Below are 17739 nucleotides of genomic sequence, written 5' to 3'. Positions count from 1 at the left end.
GGAGAAGCAGGAGAGGGCTGATGAAAGGGCAGGAGGGAACCGTCAGCTGTCTGGACAGCCCTGCTCTTCACTCCAGCACTGACTGGGCATCCACATCAGAGTTGGCACTCCAGGCTTGCAGGCCCCCTTCTGCAACAGCAGCTCTGCCCAGACAGGAATGCCAAGAGGATGCCATATACTGTGCAGGGCTGCTACATGTAATGGAACTCCATGATCCCAAGTAAAATACAGCCTTGCCACCAGAGCCAAGCTCTTTAACCAAACTGCTTTGACTCTTGAGGGGTTAAAGGTACTTCAGTAAATCCATGTCAACACATGTTCACACAAGTAGTCAAAATTACCAAGTAAAATATAGGTAGATGTATTTAAAGATGAGGCAGTTAGTTCTCCTTCTACAACAAGAAAAAACATCTGACCTGTCCCTTCACTCAAGCCTTTCCACTGGACTTATATGCTTATCCCGAATGTTTCTCCCTAGGACCTGCATATCTGTTCGGGTGACAGTCTTGTGCACTCAGGCCTTCCCTTCCATGCTGAGGCCAGGAGATAACAATAATGATAAAGATGGGGCTGGGATGTAGTTCCGGGATAGTGTGCCTGTTTAGCATACATCAGGCCCTGCTCAATTGCTAGCACCAAAAATAAATAAAAATAAACCACAACAAGGACCACAGATAATAGTTCTACACCATCTTGGGCTTGCTGTCTACTTTACCCCTTGCACTATCCCAGGATGCATTCCTTCTGCTATTCTAGAGGAGCTCTGGAGAGGCTAAGGTCATAGGGCAGCGAGCAGAGCGGTCTGAGCGAAACACTGGATACATTAAATCCATCTGCACTGGATGCTACGGGATCTAACAATCAGTCACTGGACACTGAGTAGGACACAGACAATGTGCATGCCATTCTTCTTAGTCTATATGATTACTATGGAGACTGGGACACAGTGCTCCAAGTTTAACTGAACCTTTCCCTACAGCTGCACGCCCTTCTAGAGCTCTAGCTGTGTGGCCCAGACTTGAACAGAGAAGCTCTGGAAAACTGTAGACCTGTGAAATGACTGCCAGTTACTTGCTCTGAGAGGGTTACCCCAGCCAGTAAGCACTGTCCTTAGGACGAAAAGATACACCGTGCCACAAGGCAAAGCAGTGCCACCGCTGAGAACATCCGATTCCCAGAGGAGGAAACTAGCTTGCCTTTGAAATGCAGCTGAAGGAGAGTGAACTGCAGCTCTGGGAGTCTTTCTAGGATGACAGATTTGAAAGTGAAATAAGACAGCCCAGAAATCAATGGTGGAGAAGTTAGCTTCTTATTTGTGACAAAGATCACCTTGCTCTACACAAAATTAAGTAAAAGCAGGACATGGTCAGGAATAAAAGAAGAAGACAATTAAAAGTTATAGCACAAATTAAAAGAAAGTACGGACTGGCTTGACAGGTTTTACTCAGCCAGAAAGTCACTACTTGCTAGCTTTAATAGTAGTGGTGGTGAGACTGTGCACAGTCTAGCAGGAGATGCTCCCACCCCACCCCCAGCCCCAGCAGACCTGTTGTGATCAGTTCTGGCTGTGGAGCGTCCCTGGGTTCCAGCGCGCCTGCCTGGATTGTTTCAGCAGTCACTGCTTAGGGAATGGCTTTGCCACCTTTCATCAGGTAGCTTGGGAGATAAACCTATCAGGACACCAGGAGCCCAAGTGCTCCCTGAAGTCATAAATACACCTCACCCCTGTGTGTTTCAACCAGAACCCGGTGCCACTCACCAGTGGCAGCAGGCCTCAAATGGCACGCGCTCGCGCACACACACACACACACACACACACACACACACACACACAGAGTTTTGTGGGGTTTTTTTGTGTGTTTTTTTTTTTTTTTTTGGTTTTATGAGACAGGGTTTCTCTGTCGGTCCAGCCTGGCCTCGAACTCACAGAGATCCGCCTGCCTCTGCCTCCTGAGTGCTGGGATTAAAGGCGTGCGCCACCGCCTGGCCACACAGAGTATTTTTTTAATGGTGTCAAGTTAAATCATGATGATTAGCCCAATAACAAAAACAATAAAACATTCAAAGCTCCTTGGGAGCTAAAAATGTAAGAACAGGAAAAACAGCAATGCCAATGAAAATAACCAAACCCTATAGTTGTACTACAGCTTAAAATACACTGACCCATAGAATAGTTCTTGAATGTGCTCATCACAGATGCCTTACAGCAGGACCCCACCCAGGAGCTGGCTATACTCATGGAAGCATTTCTTCACTATGAAGTAATCTGTAAGGATAGGGAGCAGGGCTGCCTGGTTCATACCAGCCACTCACAGAGCATCTGCTGAATCAAAGGCAAGCAGAGTGACACTTGCAGAAAATGCAGAGTCTGTGAAAAGGGTTGCCTAAGACCATCAGAAAACACAGACATTTACATTATGATTTGTAACATAGTAGCAAATTAGCTATGAAGTAGCAACAAAATAATTTTATGGTTGAGGGTCACCACAACATAAGGAACTGTTACTAAAGGGTTACAGCATTAAGAAGGTTGAGAACTACTGTCCTATGGCCTCTTAGGACACAGTCCTCTGCCATCACTCACTACAGAAGCCTGGAAGTCATTAAGTTCAGCAGTGCTTCTCAAAATGTGGTTCACGGCCCACAGACACCAGATGGTAGCCCACTGAAGAACCTGTTAAAGGCAGATTCCCAAGCGCTACCACGACCTAAGAATGAGACTCTCCGGACGCTCACATCTTAACGAGTATACTAGACCATATGGAACACACCATTGTTCTAGAGAGAACAAGCACTTCGTCTGAGACCCCACACCTGCAATTCAGGAACCTAATTCCACTCAAGAGCTTGTTACCTTCGTGAAAATATGCCTGATAGATTAAGCCTAGGGTTACATAAACATCTCACAAGTCAGAGTAAAGCACACAGCACTAGGATATCATAAGGCACTCAGTGAAAGGGGAGCACTGAGGCTGCTTAGGCCTACGAGTGCCAAGGCAATTACAAACCAAGGCAGCAGTTGCTACCTACTGAGTGCCAGTAGAGATTTTATAGAGATACCATATAAATAACCCTAATTATGTCATGATGATTCTACAAGGTGTTACCTGGTGACATGCCCATTTTATAAACTAAGATACCAAGCCTTACAAAGACTAGGTTGCTCAGGGTCACTAGGAAGTAGTAAGCTGGTTAAATAAACTATTAGTCTTGCAATGGAGCATTATCCCAGCAAGAAGGAACGAACACACAATAGCACGGATGGGTCTCAACAAAGTATGTTAAGGTAGCAGACGCCCAGAGACTCCATTTATGTAATACTCTAGAAAACACAAACTAATCTAAGTGGACAGAAAACCAGTCAGTGGTTACCTAAAGCCTGGCCAACTGGGATCAGATAACTGAATGTGTGTGAGGGGGTGGGGTAGAGAGATGGAATTACATGAGATTTGGCAACAAAATATTTCTGAACATGCAACAGCAAGAAAATCAAAGTTAAAATCAAGCCGGTAACAAATCTGTGGCAGTGCTCACTTGGTCTGACAGTGTGACTTCATCGAAGCCTTGGTTCTGAACTCATAGTGTGTACAATTTTGTTCTGCACACACTGGCACGCCAGGCAGTGCCACAAAGGCTGCCTCAAGCGCTTCAGCCATCAGTCAAGACTGTTGCTTTGAGAACAACAGGGGTTTTACTGCTCTCACCAAGTTCACTGCTTACAGAGACATATGGTTTATTTATGGGAAACAAAGACTGAATATTTTTCTTCCATCATTTCTCAACATGTGAGTATTGAATTAGTGTATTATGGGTTGTGCTGTGCTAGAATGCTTGAGTTTTCAAATTGCCGTTTAAATTGTTAACATGTATTTTGTTTTTAAGATTGAATGAATTTTGACTTGAAATTAGAACGGAATTTCACATCATTTCTGAAATGGCCCTAAACACACTTGTGCCATTTTGTGTGAAGTCCAAGTACTCATCAGTTCAGAAAATGTAAAGATGCTCTCTGCATCCAGCAGTATCAAATATTCAGTCAAGGTTTTGTACTTTACCTAAAAATAGACATCCATCTCATTAGTATGCAAATCTGCCTTTGTGTGTAATAAATGACTTATCTTAAAATAAATTTCTTGATGATTTATTATCAATAAATGTTGGATTTGCCTATCTGATTTATATACCTATATACCCAGGGTCACATAAAATTTCTCACACACAAACGGGTTGTGAATAGAAAAGGTTGAAGCAGCCTGACTTAGGGAATAGGTGAATGGAGGGATGGAGAAGATTTGGGGTGCTGCATGTCCACCTTGACTGTGAAAATGGTTCCTGGACATACATTAAAATGTATCAAGTCGTGCACTTCACTGCAGTCAAGCATGCCTCTCTAGAGCTGGCTGAAAGGAATGAGGGCAGGAGAACCTGGAACAAGGCAGCTCCCCGACCCTAACCCTAACTCAGCAATTCATTTGTTGCAGTGATGGGGATCAAATCCAGGGCCTTGTGCTTACTAGGCAAGACTTCTACCGGGAGCTACATCCTCTGTCCTTATATTTAACTTAACCTTATATTCTTAATGGCTGTTTCCTTTTGCTTTCTCAGTTGAAAGATGTATTATGGGCTATGGCAGTTTAAAATACAGCCATCAAGTGATTTTTAAAGCTGGTACTCTGACCTCTAAAATCGAGGAAGAAATAACACAAGCCTGTAATGATCACCAGCAGTGACTCAGGGCTCTTCTAAAGCACTCTTAAAGTTACTGCCATCAGAAGATTAGCACAAGAATTAAAACAGAAAGAATGAAAAAAAAGGAAGTTAACAGACCCACATAAAAGATACATGTTTTGTAATTTATTTTTCTTTTATGTGTGTGTATGAGTGTTCTGGCTGCATGCATGTATATATGCACATCATGTTTGTGCACGGCGTCCACAGAGGCTAGAGTTATGGTTCGTTGTGAGACTCCATGTGGGTGCTAGGAACTGAACCCAAGTCTTCTGCAAAGTAGTCAGTGCCTTTAACCACTGGGCCATTTCTCTGGCTCCTACAAGGGGCATTTTAGGGCACAATTAAAATAAATGCAAGTATTACTAATCTGAGCACTGTTGATCTAAGGAATGATGTTCCAAGGGAAGTGAGAAAGCCCCAAGGGAGAAAATGAAGAGGTGTGCCTAGAAGTTCTCAAGGTAACATGCAAGCTCAAAAAAAAAAAAAAATGTAAACCATAATGTCCTTCGGAGCAATCAGACAAAGGGCGGGAGGAATTGAGGACTTGAACCCCCAGAGAGACATCAGGGTTACCCAGCCATGTAAAAAGTATTGCTCTCTAGGCAGAGATCTATGACTATGGCTAATTATTTAGCCATAAAATCAATACTAAAAATCAATTAAATAATAATTAAAATCAATATTAAACCTTGAATTTGTTTTCTAAAATGTAACCTACAATGAGCCAGGCAAACAATGGACTGCTGGTAGGCATTTACTGACAGAATTAGCAGTCAACAAGCCTACAGCAGCAGGGGCCCCTCATTCTACCACTCCCCACCAGATGGGTCGCCTGCTGGAGGTCCCCTGCCAAGCTCTCAGCAGGTTCTCCAGAGAAAGCAGGTGGGCTTCTAAGTGCCTGTGGAGTGAACCCTGCAGGGTCAGGTGTACAGAGCACACGTGTGGATGGGTCTCAGTTGCCTTAAAACAGAAAAGGGCAGCTAAGAAACAGCATGACAACCATCTGGCAGTTTCCTGTCAGGAGATTCCTAGTGTGTTTACACACATGGGTCACTTCTGCCTGCTGATATCAGGGTAGCTCAGTGTGCAGCTCTCTAATGTCAGAATCCCAGCTGAGGGTGTACTCAGAGGTACAGTGCTAATTTTATGCACACAAGGTCGGCCCTTGGCTCTATGCTCAGGACCACACATACAATCAGAATCCTTGGTTTGTCATTCTGGCTGAGTTTTTATGTGCTCTGTGCCTTTCCCAGGCCTTTTCACCCCTTTGTATTCTCACCCATAAAATAAGAAAAAAAAAATAGGTCCATAATTTTTGTGAGGATTAAATGAGATAAAAAACAAATGTCTACCACCATGTTTTAATGAAAGGAAAGAAGGAAGGAAGGAAGGAAGGAAGGAAGGAAGGAAGGAAGGAAGGAAGGGTAAAAAGCCTTGAAGCAAAAAGTAGACGAAGAGAAATAGGTTAAATTAACTTATAAGAGCTAGCAAGAGGGGCTGGAGAGATGGCTCAGAGGATAAGAGTACTGCCTGCTCTTCCAGAGGTCCCAGCGCCCACATGGCAGCTCACAGTTGTCTGTAACTCCAGTTCCAGCAGATCTGGCATCCTCATACAGACATATATGCAGACAAAACATCAATGCACATAAAATAAAAATGAATAAATTATTTAAAAAAGAAATTCCTTTAAAAAAAAAGCTGGACTCTCATGGTGATCACAACACCACTTCCTTTTGGAAGTATACTGTTTAGCAGTCTTTCAAGACCTTTCTTTTGGGAAGGGAAGGAGGTCATTTCATCAGGAAAAGTGAAACCCTAGGTGTTTTGCATTTTCTATTTCTGCCCTGTGAGGGACACCGACTTGGATTTCTGACATGTTGAACCTAGATAAATGACGCTCAGAGGCACCTACCTCCTTCTGAGGGCCTTTAATCTCTGAGCATTCCTCCAGTCTTCTCAATGTGTTCTGGGCGAGCAAGACTGCATTTGAGAAGACACCTTCATGTTCTAGCAGGAAATTCATCTGGTCCTGCTTCCTGTCACACTCTGAGTGAAGAGCAGAATGAACAAAATAGGACTTTATTACTTGAAATGATGGAAAAGCATTTCAGATGAGGACCATCAGTCCCAGACTGCCACACCTAGCACAGGATGCCAGCATTTCCAGGCCTTTTCTTCACACATCATCTGTCTGGTGACAGCCCTGGGGAGCTCTGGGAAGCTGGACACTGATGTCTTAGTATTGCCTCTCTGCTCTGTGTTCACTTCAACTTTCAATACCAAAACACCAGACAGTTTTAAAAGAAGAGCCTAGTGAGAGGCTGTAGTAAATTGTGATCTCCTTCCTAATGGTGACATCTGGCAAACTATCAGCGAAACAAAAAATTTGCAGAGCATGGTGATGCATGCTTGTAATCCCAGCATTGGTAGGTAGTGGCAAGAGGATTGCCATGAATTAGAGGTCAACCTGGTCTACATGGTTCCGAGCCAGCTGGGGCTCCATAGAGGGACTTGGCCTCAAAATATCAAACAACAACAAAACAAAGAATTTAAAAAAGAAAACCCATCAAATACTGTAATTGGCAATAGAAGTACAAATTTCAATTAAATACAAATTTAAATGAAATGAAATACAAAAATCAAACGATTGTTACCTGTTTCTGGGATGGCTTTCTTTGCCTCACTTGAGATCTGTCCAACAGGGGAAGAGGAACATACTTCAGCTGTATGAGGCATCACCCCTGTGATCTCTGCAGCCACATGGACAATGGGAGGACCTGAATTTACCTCTTGGGTAGCCATGTGAATTATGTCCTGGGTCTTGGCTTTCTCAGGGCCTGCTGGTGTGGTAGAAACTTCCAGGGAAGAAGAAGGCTCCCCAGGACCTTCAGAAGAAATGACTTCTACTGAAGGCTTCTCTGAGTCCTTGCCACCTGCCTCTGAGGACAGCACCGAGATGTCCCTTACCACCTGCCCCTGGACAGAGCAGTTTACAAGGTTGGTCAGAAGATTTTTACAACCAACAGCCACATCAAACATCTGCAGGCTATCTGCTAAGGAGATGATCTTAGAGAAGTTGTGCTTGCCCACGGGGAGCTTGCCGGTGTATGTCATTTCTAGCAAGAGGGCAAACTCCTCAGGGCTCACCACAGATGCATCAATGGAGATGGCATCTGTGCTGTCCAGCAAGGTTTTAAACAGGAGGCTAGCCGCGGCCAGGACGAGCTTATGGGCCCTGAAGTAGATGTTGCCGATGGAAATAGTGCAATCACAGAACCGCTGTTCCTTGCACAGGGCGTAGAGCTGCAGCAGCAGCTGCTGGCTGTAGTTGGGGAGTTCCATGGTGTGGCTCCTTCCTCTCTCCCTCCAGATGCCACCTAGTGAGGATCAGCCCTAGAGAGACCCACAAAGAACTATGTCAAACAAACAGGCATTCAGGAAAGGCCTAGTGGGAGATGTTCAACAAGCCAAAGAACTCACTCATTCAGTAACAGTAGCCCACTTCATTCATTTAGTGGTGCTAACAGGGAGGGGCAGGGCACCAGGACTCCTGAGTTAGCAGTAATTATGATAATAATCCTGTGATTAGAGTCAGGGACCATGCTTAGTGCCCTGCATGTATGGTCTCACTTGCTTCTCACGGTGACTCTAGAGGAGTCATCTTTCCTTCCCCATCCCACAGAGTAGCTGAGGGAAAACCAGTTATGGAAGGAAGGGTCTGTAATCACTATAGGCTGATCTGGAAGCTGTAATTGCTCTGCTGTATGCCACTCCTGCCCCCTAGGAAGGACAGACATATAGACACAGACTGGAGATAGAATGTCCCAGTACTCAAGCATCGAGCAGGGATCATCACCCCTGCACACATTTGTCATTTGGTTCATGCTTCCACTGACTCACTGGCTAGGCTCCCCAGTTTCCTTTACTGGGCATTCCTCATCAATTCTCCAGCTTGAGCCTCCTCTAAATTCCCGGTGTACACTTCCAACATCTGGTACACCAGCTTCCTGGTGCTCCTTCTCAATGTCTCCAACTGGAATTGTAAAAGGCTTTTGAAACTGTCTCCAAAGTTCCCTGCCATCTTCCCCATTTCCCAAAATGGACTAGAGATGGCTCAGTAGTTAAGAGCACTGGCTGTTCTTCTAGAAGACCCAGGTTCGATTCCTAGCACCTATGTGGCAGCTCACAACTGTCCGTAACATCAGTTCCAGGGGATCTGGTGCTCTCTTTTGGCTTCCAAGACTACCAGGCATGCATGTGGCACACAAACATACATGCAGATCAAATACTCATACATATATAATAAAACAAACAAAAAGTCTATAGTCAACCCCAATGTCTGTGTTTCCTCATATACTAATCTAATTCTTCAAACACCAAACTGGCTCTACCTGCAATATATGCAAGTCCTAGTATCTTTCATTCCTTCATGGCTAGTCTAAGCCACCATCCCCATTTACTGAAATTTCTACAATAATCTCATAGCTGATCTCTATGCCTGCCCCACTTCGATTCAATAACCGGAGTGATCTATTTAGCACACAGTCAGAGCCTGGCATTTCTTTGCACAAATGCCTTAAATGGCTTCCGTGTCAGATCAAAGTCAAGGTTCTTATAATGAACTGCACCAGCCCTTCATAATCCAGCTGTCGCTGGCTGCCTAACCTCCTCTCCATTCTGCTCCTGCACCCTCAGCTCTAAGTGCACTGCCTTCCTTGCTGACCTAGGAGCACACGAGAACACTTCAGCCACAGTGCCCCTCATCCCCTGCCAGGCTGGCTCTCTCACCCCCACCAGCACACTGCTCAAGGGCCACACAGGTGGTTCATTTGTAAAGTAAATGCTTCAGAATCGCACACTATTTCACTCTTTCTTTTCTGTTTGCTTTGTGAGACAATGTCTTTCTTTATGTAGCCCAAGTTGGTCTGGAACTCAGTCTTCCTGCCTCTGCCTCCCAAACCATAAAGATTATACTGTATTTATCTATTTGAATACTATGTTTATATTTAGGGGCCTATCTTTAAGTCCCTGAAGGCAGATGTTCCAAAAACCAGTATATCCAAAATATTTCATGTCTAGAACCTTTCCGGGTAAGAACACTTGGCCAGTGTCACTGCCCTCGCCACACCCTGCCTTGCTTTCACCTATTACAGGTGTGTGGTGCTCTGGTTGTGCCTTATCTGTCTCCCAGGTAATGACTAAGCTTTACTGGGAGAGGATCTTTACTACTCGCTGTCTCTAGGTGCTTAAAATGCCGCCTAGCATACATATTGCTGGTGACCTGGTAGAATAAAACACCAATTAGAGGGAAATATAATGACAGGGATTTCAATATGCATGTAACAACCTAATTTTGGAGGACTCCAGGAGTTGGAGTAAAACTTGGAGGAAGAGTATTGGCTGATTTGCATGTATGTGCAGGCAGGCATGTGTGTGCCTTGGCTCATGAGTTTCTGGGTATTCTACTGTCTCTACCTTCAATCTCCCCATAGAAGTACTTAGAGTATAGATGTGCTATACAATTTTTATGTAAGTTCTGGAGATTTAAACTCAGGTCGTCATATTGTGTGGCAAGCACGTTTACACACTGAGCCACCACCCCAGATCCCTGACCTGTGTCTTACAAGATGAGGAGTAAGCAGGGTTAGGGGCTAAGACAGTGTGTGCAGAGCAGCCTGCAGAAGGCACGCAGCTGAGAAAGCGTCCTCTTGGTCAGGAGGAGCACTGGGGTGGAGGAGGGTCATGAAAACATCAGTGGCGTTAGAATATAAAGTTGGGGGCTGGGAAAGTCAAGAGATGGGTCTAGAGAAGCACAGAGTGATGAACAGGCCACTTGGAAGAACCTGGGTTTTCTCTTAAAGGCAAAGAGAAGCCACTGGAGGTTTTTGTAGTAGAAAGTCACATGGTCAAAGATGTACTTTAAATGTGTTATTTTGGCAGTGCTGCTGCTGCTTCTTTCCTCCTTTTTGGTTTTTTGAGACAGGGTCTCTCTGTGCAACCCTGGCTGTCCTGGAACTCACTTGTTTTTGTTTTTTATTTGGGGGGGAAGGGAGTGAGACAGGGTTTCTCTGTGTAGCCCCAGTTGTCCTGGAACTCGCTCTGTAGACCAGGCAGGCCTCAAACTCACAGAGATTCACCTGCCTCTGCCTCCTGAGTGCTGGGATTAAAGGTGTGCACCACCACGCCTGGCATCAGTAGTGTATCTACAGAATTTAAGGAAGATAATTTAAAAGACAGATTCTATCATCAAACGAGATCCAAACAAACCAATGAGGGTCTTCACCAGAGGTGGAGACAAAGAGGAGAGTCCTAGTCACTTAGGGACTGAAGGGCATGAAGGAAGAGAGAAACAACACCCCAGGTCCCCAGTGTGGTAAGCAGGGCGCTGGCGGGAGGGTCCAGATGACACTGGAGGAGACAGGTAGTGAGGGTATAGCTCAGGTTTGGGTTTGTGGATTCTACAGTGACGATAAAATTATAGCATCTCCAGAAAACAAGGGAAGGGTAGAAAAAAACTCTGATTATACGAAGAGACAGAAAGAGTAGCTGTCTTTCTCTTTTTACCCAGCACTAGTTTTATTTTTCCTGATATCTGAAACAGACACATAAAAGCAGAAGCAAACATTTGGAGTCCAGGCTCCATGGTGCATGCGAAGAGCTGATAATGTACTACCATCCTCACAATAAGCTGAATGATGGAAACCTGGATTAGAGAAGAGACCACTGTCTCCCTAAGGTGGGTGCCAGGCAGACACAGAAAATCACCAGGAACAGAGACCAATACAAAAGCCTCCCTCCAACAAGCACGGGTCAGGAAAACCTAACCCTGACTGATAATGAGCGATGGAGGCCGAGAACCCAGGGCACCAGGCACCCAGTCACAGGGCACCCTGAGCACTTTCCTGAGCTCTCCTTCCTGGAGCTCCACCAGAACCCTCAGGGTGATTTAGACCCACCTGTAACACCAGTCCCAGAGGCATGATGCCCTCTCCTGGCCTCCACAGGCATCAGGTTAAAAAAAAAAAAAGGTACAAAGTCGTTTCCAAAAAATTGTAGAGTTTGTTTCCACTTCTAGCCACCCACACCTCATCCGTGCCATAGTGGCTGGCATTTGTTAATTCATAAAATTGTTCCAGTTTCTTCAGAGAGGACCACCATGAGCATTTAGCCCTACCATTTGGGTACATGGCTGTCTGTGGTGTTTCATGCCTGCAACCAAGTGATGAGAAGGCAGGGAATCACCCAAGTCTATACCAACTGTTAGGCCAGTCAGAGCTGCACAAAAGCCAAAGAGGAAAAAAGTCCTGAGTGTTTCTAAATGCATGAACAGTCCCCAGGGCTGAGTGACTGAAGTGGCAGCAGCAGCATGAACAGCATGGGAATTTGTATTGATCTCATGGTACTTGTAGCTAAAGAGAAAAAAAAAAAGCTGCAGAAATTAAAAAAAAATTAAACATTGCCTATGGGATCTTATGGCCAAACTATTTAATATTTTCATTAATAATAATAATGTAATAAGCTGGGCAGAGTAAAGACAAATCAAATCAAGTTACAGATATCTTTTAAAAAGAGTAAGAAATTTTTATTTATATTCATGCTAACTGTATGGGTATTTTGCCTGCATGTATGTAAGTACATCACATGCCTGCAGTGCCCATTCCTCTGGAACTGAAGTTATGGACAGTTGTGAGCCACCATGTGGGTAATGGGAATTGAACCCAGTCCTTTGGAAGAGCAGCCAGTGCTTTACTTAATGAGTATACAGATACTAGCAATGTCATAAAGCTGAACAATAAAGGAGAATGAAGGTAGTTATGTCCAAGAACAGTCAAGGACAGGCAAAGGCTACTCAATGAATATATAAGCTGACAATATTAAAAGTAAAAAAAAAACACTAAAACTAACAGGAATGCTAATTTCAGACTAGACCTTTGGCAAAAAAAAAAAGCACACTGAGGCGGTATAAAGTCATCTTTCTATCACTACAGACACAGAAATGCTGGATAAAACCCACACAAATTCTTTTAAAATACATAGTCAAGTTAAAAAAAATTCCCCAGGCACCTGAAAATGAAAGAGACATCAAAATCAAAGCTAGAATAGTAAGTGGGAGTTGAGACCAGTGGCCCCGTGGGGGATTCAAGCTCATGCACAGGCCCTGGACTTGAAGGGCGCTGCAGCAACACAGGCAAGAGAGGAGACTGCCAGCAAGCAGAAGACAGGGAGCGAGAACTGAGACCTGGCATGAAGCCCTGGGCTCGGGCCATCCCCCTGCTAAAGCAGTGCTGAGCACCAGGAAGTAGACAGCAGCAGCTAGTCATCCAGACCTGACACAGAACCACACACAGGCACAGTCAGCATTCTGTATCTTACAGGAATCGCAATCTGAGAAATTACCACAAAAACTCATCTCTGGTATGCATCAGAAGATACTGGGAAACTTTCATAATCCAAAGCAAAGAGACTCACACAGAGAAATAGAAAAACCCTGAGAGGATGCTCGCCTCCCCAGACCATGTGAGGAAGGCAGCCGAGCAAGGCCACTGTATACAGGGTAACAGAAGAAAGTTTCAGAGAGGACCTTTGAAGTGGGGGTAAGAAAAGACTTCTTAAATAGTACCCTACAAGAAACAGGAGGCGCATATTGAGTGTACAGAGTTCTCTATCTACAAAGATTCACAAAAGGGAGATAACATCTGCAAAGTTTAAAGGTGGCAAGGAACTTGTAACTAGAAAATATAACAAATCCCTATAATCTTGGATAAAAAAACTGAAATCTGAAGGGGAAGGGCAAGCAAAGTGGTTCACAGGCAGTGATGGTGTTATTACAAAAATAATGACTCATTTTGTTTATTAGCTCATTTCATCCTCAGAGCACTTAAGGAGACAGACACTGACCCGATCCCTTCTTCATGGCATATACTAATACTATGCTCTCTAGTGATGAGAAGACCGAGGCTCAAAGAAGTTGGTCAATTTCTTCAAGGTCAAATAGAAACTCACAGCAGAATCTGGGTTTAGGGTATCACTGGTGGGCATGTAATCCATACAGCTGTTCTGGGAAGGAGATCTGATAAAGAGATCGGGAGACAGGCAGCACACATAAGCCTTGCAGAGGGGGGAAATCATTCTCCTGTGCACACACAGGCCCATTAAGAAACAACACTGGGGTCGGGTGTTGGTGCATGCCTTTAATCCCAGCACTTGGGAGGCAGAGGCAGGTGGATCTCTGAGTTCGAGGCTAGCCTGGTCTACAAAGCAAGTTCCAGAACACACAGAGCTGTTACACAGAGAAAGTCTTTCTCAAGGGGAAAAAAAAAAGGATGGTAGAAAGCAGTACTCACTGAGTTGTCTATGGTAGTAGAGAGATGGAAGGCATTTGAAATGTCCAAGACCAAGAGAATAGAAATGGGAGGTGTACACCACGGAAGATAGGCCACCAGACAAGAAGACATCCAGTCACTGAGACATAGACATGGGCAGATCTTCAATACCCAGTAGTGATTAAAAATAAAAACCAAACCAGCAGGATGAGACACAGCAGGCAATACCATGAACACAGGTTACAAACACATCAAAGAATATTATGTATCAGTCAAGACCACACACAAACACACACACTTGGGAGGGGTATCGAACTAGTCACAGAAATCCATTCACTGTTCATCAGATTAGACGGAGCTGAAGAGAAAGGTACTCACTTGAAGAGAAGTTTAAGACAACTGCTCACAATAGACACTAGAATTAAAAGGATAGGAAACAGAAAAGGAAAGCTAAGACTGTAGAAGAAAGAATTCCAAGTCTGTCAGGCATCTGCTGAGCATTCTAGATAGACATGCCAAGGACATGTAGAAAAAATACATCATTTCTGAGAATTTTCTAAAATTAAAGACAGGGCTGGGAAGATGGCTCAGTGAGTGCATACTTGCAAGCATGGGGAGCTGAGTTTGAATCCCCAGCACTCATATAAAAACTGGACATGGCCATGTGTGCCTATCATGCCAGTGTTGAGAGTGGGGTGGCAGAGACAGGCGAATTCTGTTACCCTAACCCAAATGGCAAGCTCCAGATTTAATGTGAGACCCTGTCTCAAGGGAATAAGTCATCAAGTGATAGAGCAGGATACCTACAACACTCCTTGGCGTCTACCACACTGCTAAGAACATACATGGACACAGAGCAACCTCACAAAATAAATAAATAAAATTACAGCTAGACATAGGTCTTTAGAATAAAAATTTCCAAATATTAATTACCACAGGAAAAAATTTAAGCAAACAAAATGGCATCATAAGAATGGCAGACACATCACTGACTTCCTAACCATGGTAATGGTGTCAAAAGAGAGGGAGAATCAGTGTTCCATCTCTAGGGATAGGCCTATAAACCAAGCATGTACAAGATGATAAAGCGCCATTTGAGATGAGCCTCAAAGTGTGAGAGTAGGAGACCATCAGCGACAGAGCCGCTGCGAGGGAAAATGAACCAGAGAAAAGAGATAAGAGAAACAACAGCAGCAAAGAAAGCACAAAGCTCCCAGCTCAGCTAAATAAGAAACGCTGAGAGTACTGAGAACCCGAAACTCGTCTGTTGGTGAAAATGTAAAATAACTGTTTACGAAACTGCACAGTTCATGGGTGCATTTTAAAGAAACTGCCTGAGAGAGCAGACACAAAAGAGCATCTTGACTAGATGGTCCTGCATCCGAGATGGAAATGTAGGCAAAGCTGACAAAGTCAGGTAGTGGCGTCAGGAGTGAGAGACACGGGAGAATTCTGGCAGAATGGAGATGCTCTCATTCTTTTTCACACAGTGGTAATTCCTACTGTTTTCTAGAGTACTAGGGACTCACAATGTTAGATAAACAAGTACTCTACCACTGAATAATCTCCATCCCCACCCCATGAGTTGGGTTTTATAAGCAAATCTGCCAAATTTCATCAAATACAGACTGGGCATGGTGGTGTATGGTGGTACTTTTAATCCCAGCTCCCAGGAAGCAGAGACGGGTAGATCTCTGTAAGAAATTAAATTTCAGAAATCAAATTCTAGACCATCCAGAGCCACACAGTGAGATCCTGTCTGTCTCAATGCCCTTAAAATTTTTTTCAAGCACAGAATACTTAAGATCATTAATGGTGATCAATGATGGATGGTGCACACCTACAACCCCAGCTACCAGGAGGCTGAAGCAGAACTTCTGAGTTCAAGACCAGTCTGGACAACACAGTGAGACCCCTGTATCCAAAAGCAAGCAAGACAAACTGCTGATGCTGAGGGGTGTGGTCTCAGACACCAACCACTGACTCTAGGAATTAAAGATCAGCAACAAGGAGCAAAGAGAAGTGAGGCTAGATCCATTTACTGTGAGTAAGAAGATGCCCCAAATATCATTGACTTGTTAAGCACTTGGTGATATGTAAGAACATGAAGAAATAAAGGCTAAGGCTAGGGACGGCTCAGGGGTAGGGTACTCCCTTGCCTGGCATGCATGAGACCCTTTGTCTGATCCCTTAACAATGGACAGAAAGAAAGGAGGAATTTGCAAACCAGAGGTATAAAAAAATAAGGAAAACATGACTAATTCAGTAGTGAGTGAGGGAAATGAAAGCAAGGGAAGTATACTAAATAGAAACAAATTAAGACGGAAGCAATAAATCCCTAAGTATTAGTAATCACAATAAGTAAACAGGTGACAATTTTATTGTCAAGAAATAGGTATCCTCTGCTTAAACTTTTAAAAACTATAGTGTGTGTGCATGCATGTACGTGTCTCTGTGTATGTTTGTACTTAACACAGTACCTTGTGTGTTTGAACTTAAAAAGTGTCCTATGTGTATATGTATCTACACTTAAAATAGTGCTGTGTATAGTAAGTATTAATGAATGAGCTATTTTTACTACCCAGAGGTTGTGAAATGTCTAAATAGTTTTGTAACTAACCTTCTGGCTTAAGTATCTGTCTTTAAAGAAACAAACTATACAGCCTTTGCAGATCACTCTGGAAATGTGGGCTACAGAAAGCCCAGAGTTCTGGCTAAGCTACACTTGAGAAACAAATTATACAACCTATACAACCTTTGCAGAACACTTTCTGCTACAGAATTCTGTTACTAAGTAAATGCATATGATGAGCCATACAGATGTGACTTGGGGGAAGGGAGCAGTAGAAAATCCAGAGGCTAAGCTACACTTGCCACAGCTTCCAACATGCTCTTCTGTTTCAGCCTAACTCCCTTTGCAGGAAGTTCCATGGAGTGAGAATAGAACACTCCCTACAGTGTGGCTTGGGAGGTAAAGAAACTTACAACAGACCACTGAGTGTTGAAATCTCTAAGTCTTGAAGATTGACACAGGAGCAATATAAAGTATGTTACAAAGCACTTGCAGAAATCGCTAGGCTGGGGAAACTGTCAGAGGTCCCGTGGGGAAAACGTTTAAGCAACAAGAAAGAACTCCAGAAAGAAGGATGGTCCTCAAAGGAGTGCTTTAAAGCCTCAAGAAAAGGCTATACTAACTCAGAATAAAGACACCAGACAGAAGAAACTTAATTGGCTGAACCAACTGCCGTATAATAACCCAAAACACAAATGGGAATTCAACACAAAGCAGAAAACTAGGCCAGCTTTCTAAAAGGGGCACAAAGAATATTTATTTAAATTTCTATTCTGACTCCTTCCAAAAAAGATTTGGAAGTCTCGGGTCCCTTACGTTCCACCCAACACAAACCAGAGAAGGCAAGTGGGTGCAAAGTCACTGTTCGGAGGGTAGGTGACATCTCTTTAAGGAACATGGAAGGAAACAACCCTGAAGATTCCAATGTCCAAATACACCGTGGAATTGAAAAAGTTCTGTCTCCACAGCTGCAGCCAAGTTCCCCAGCAAGGCACCGGACCTCTGCTGCCACTACCAGAGAGCAGAGCACCAGATCTCCTGTACTTACTTTCCCATGAGCCTCGGTGCAGCAGACCACACACCATCATCTACTTGGCACACTGCTAGGTGCTG

At 44.0% G+C, this 17739-nt stretch overlaps 1 protein-coding gene across 3 annotated transcripts in view; it reads right to left on the bottom strand.

Moving 5' to 3' along the window:
• The window catches only part of Zbtb40 (zinc finger and BTB domain containing 40), a 69918-nt gene that overhangs the window by 31634 nt on the left and 20545 nt on the right, over window positions 1-17739 (bottom strand). For 2 of the 3 annotated variants that reach the window (XM_013121266.3, XM_040756330.1), the window contains exons 2-3: window positions 7386-8124; window positions 6644-6777 (exon numbers count right to left, since the gene is read on the bottom strand). In XM_013121266.3, coding sequence (XP_012976720.1) covers window positions 6644-6777; window positions 7386-8073 — 822 coding nt within the window. In that variant the 5' untranslated portion in view covers window positions 8074-8124. The remainder of the gene's footprint in view (window positions 1-6643; window positions 6778-7385; window positions 8125-17739) is intronic. The other variant, XM_013121267.3, reaches the window with a different exon arrangement.

The sequence above is a fragment of the Mesocricetus auratus genome, unplaced genomic scaffold, assembly GCF_017639785.1.
Source record: "Mesocricetus auratus isolate SY011 unplaced genomic scaffold, BCM_Maur_2.0 Super-Scaffold_100014, whole genome shotgun sequence".
Classification (NCBI taxonomy): domain Eukaryota; kingdom Metazoa; phylum Chordata; class Mammalia; order Rodentia; family Cricetidae; genus Mesocricetus; species Mesocricetus auratus.
This window is presented reverse-complemented; position numbering and strand designations above follow the sequence as displayed.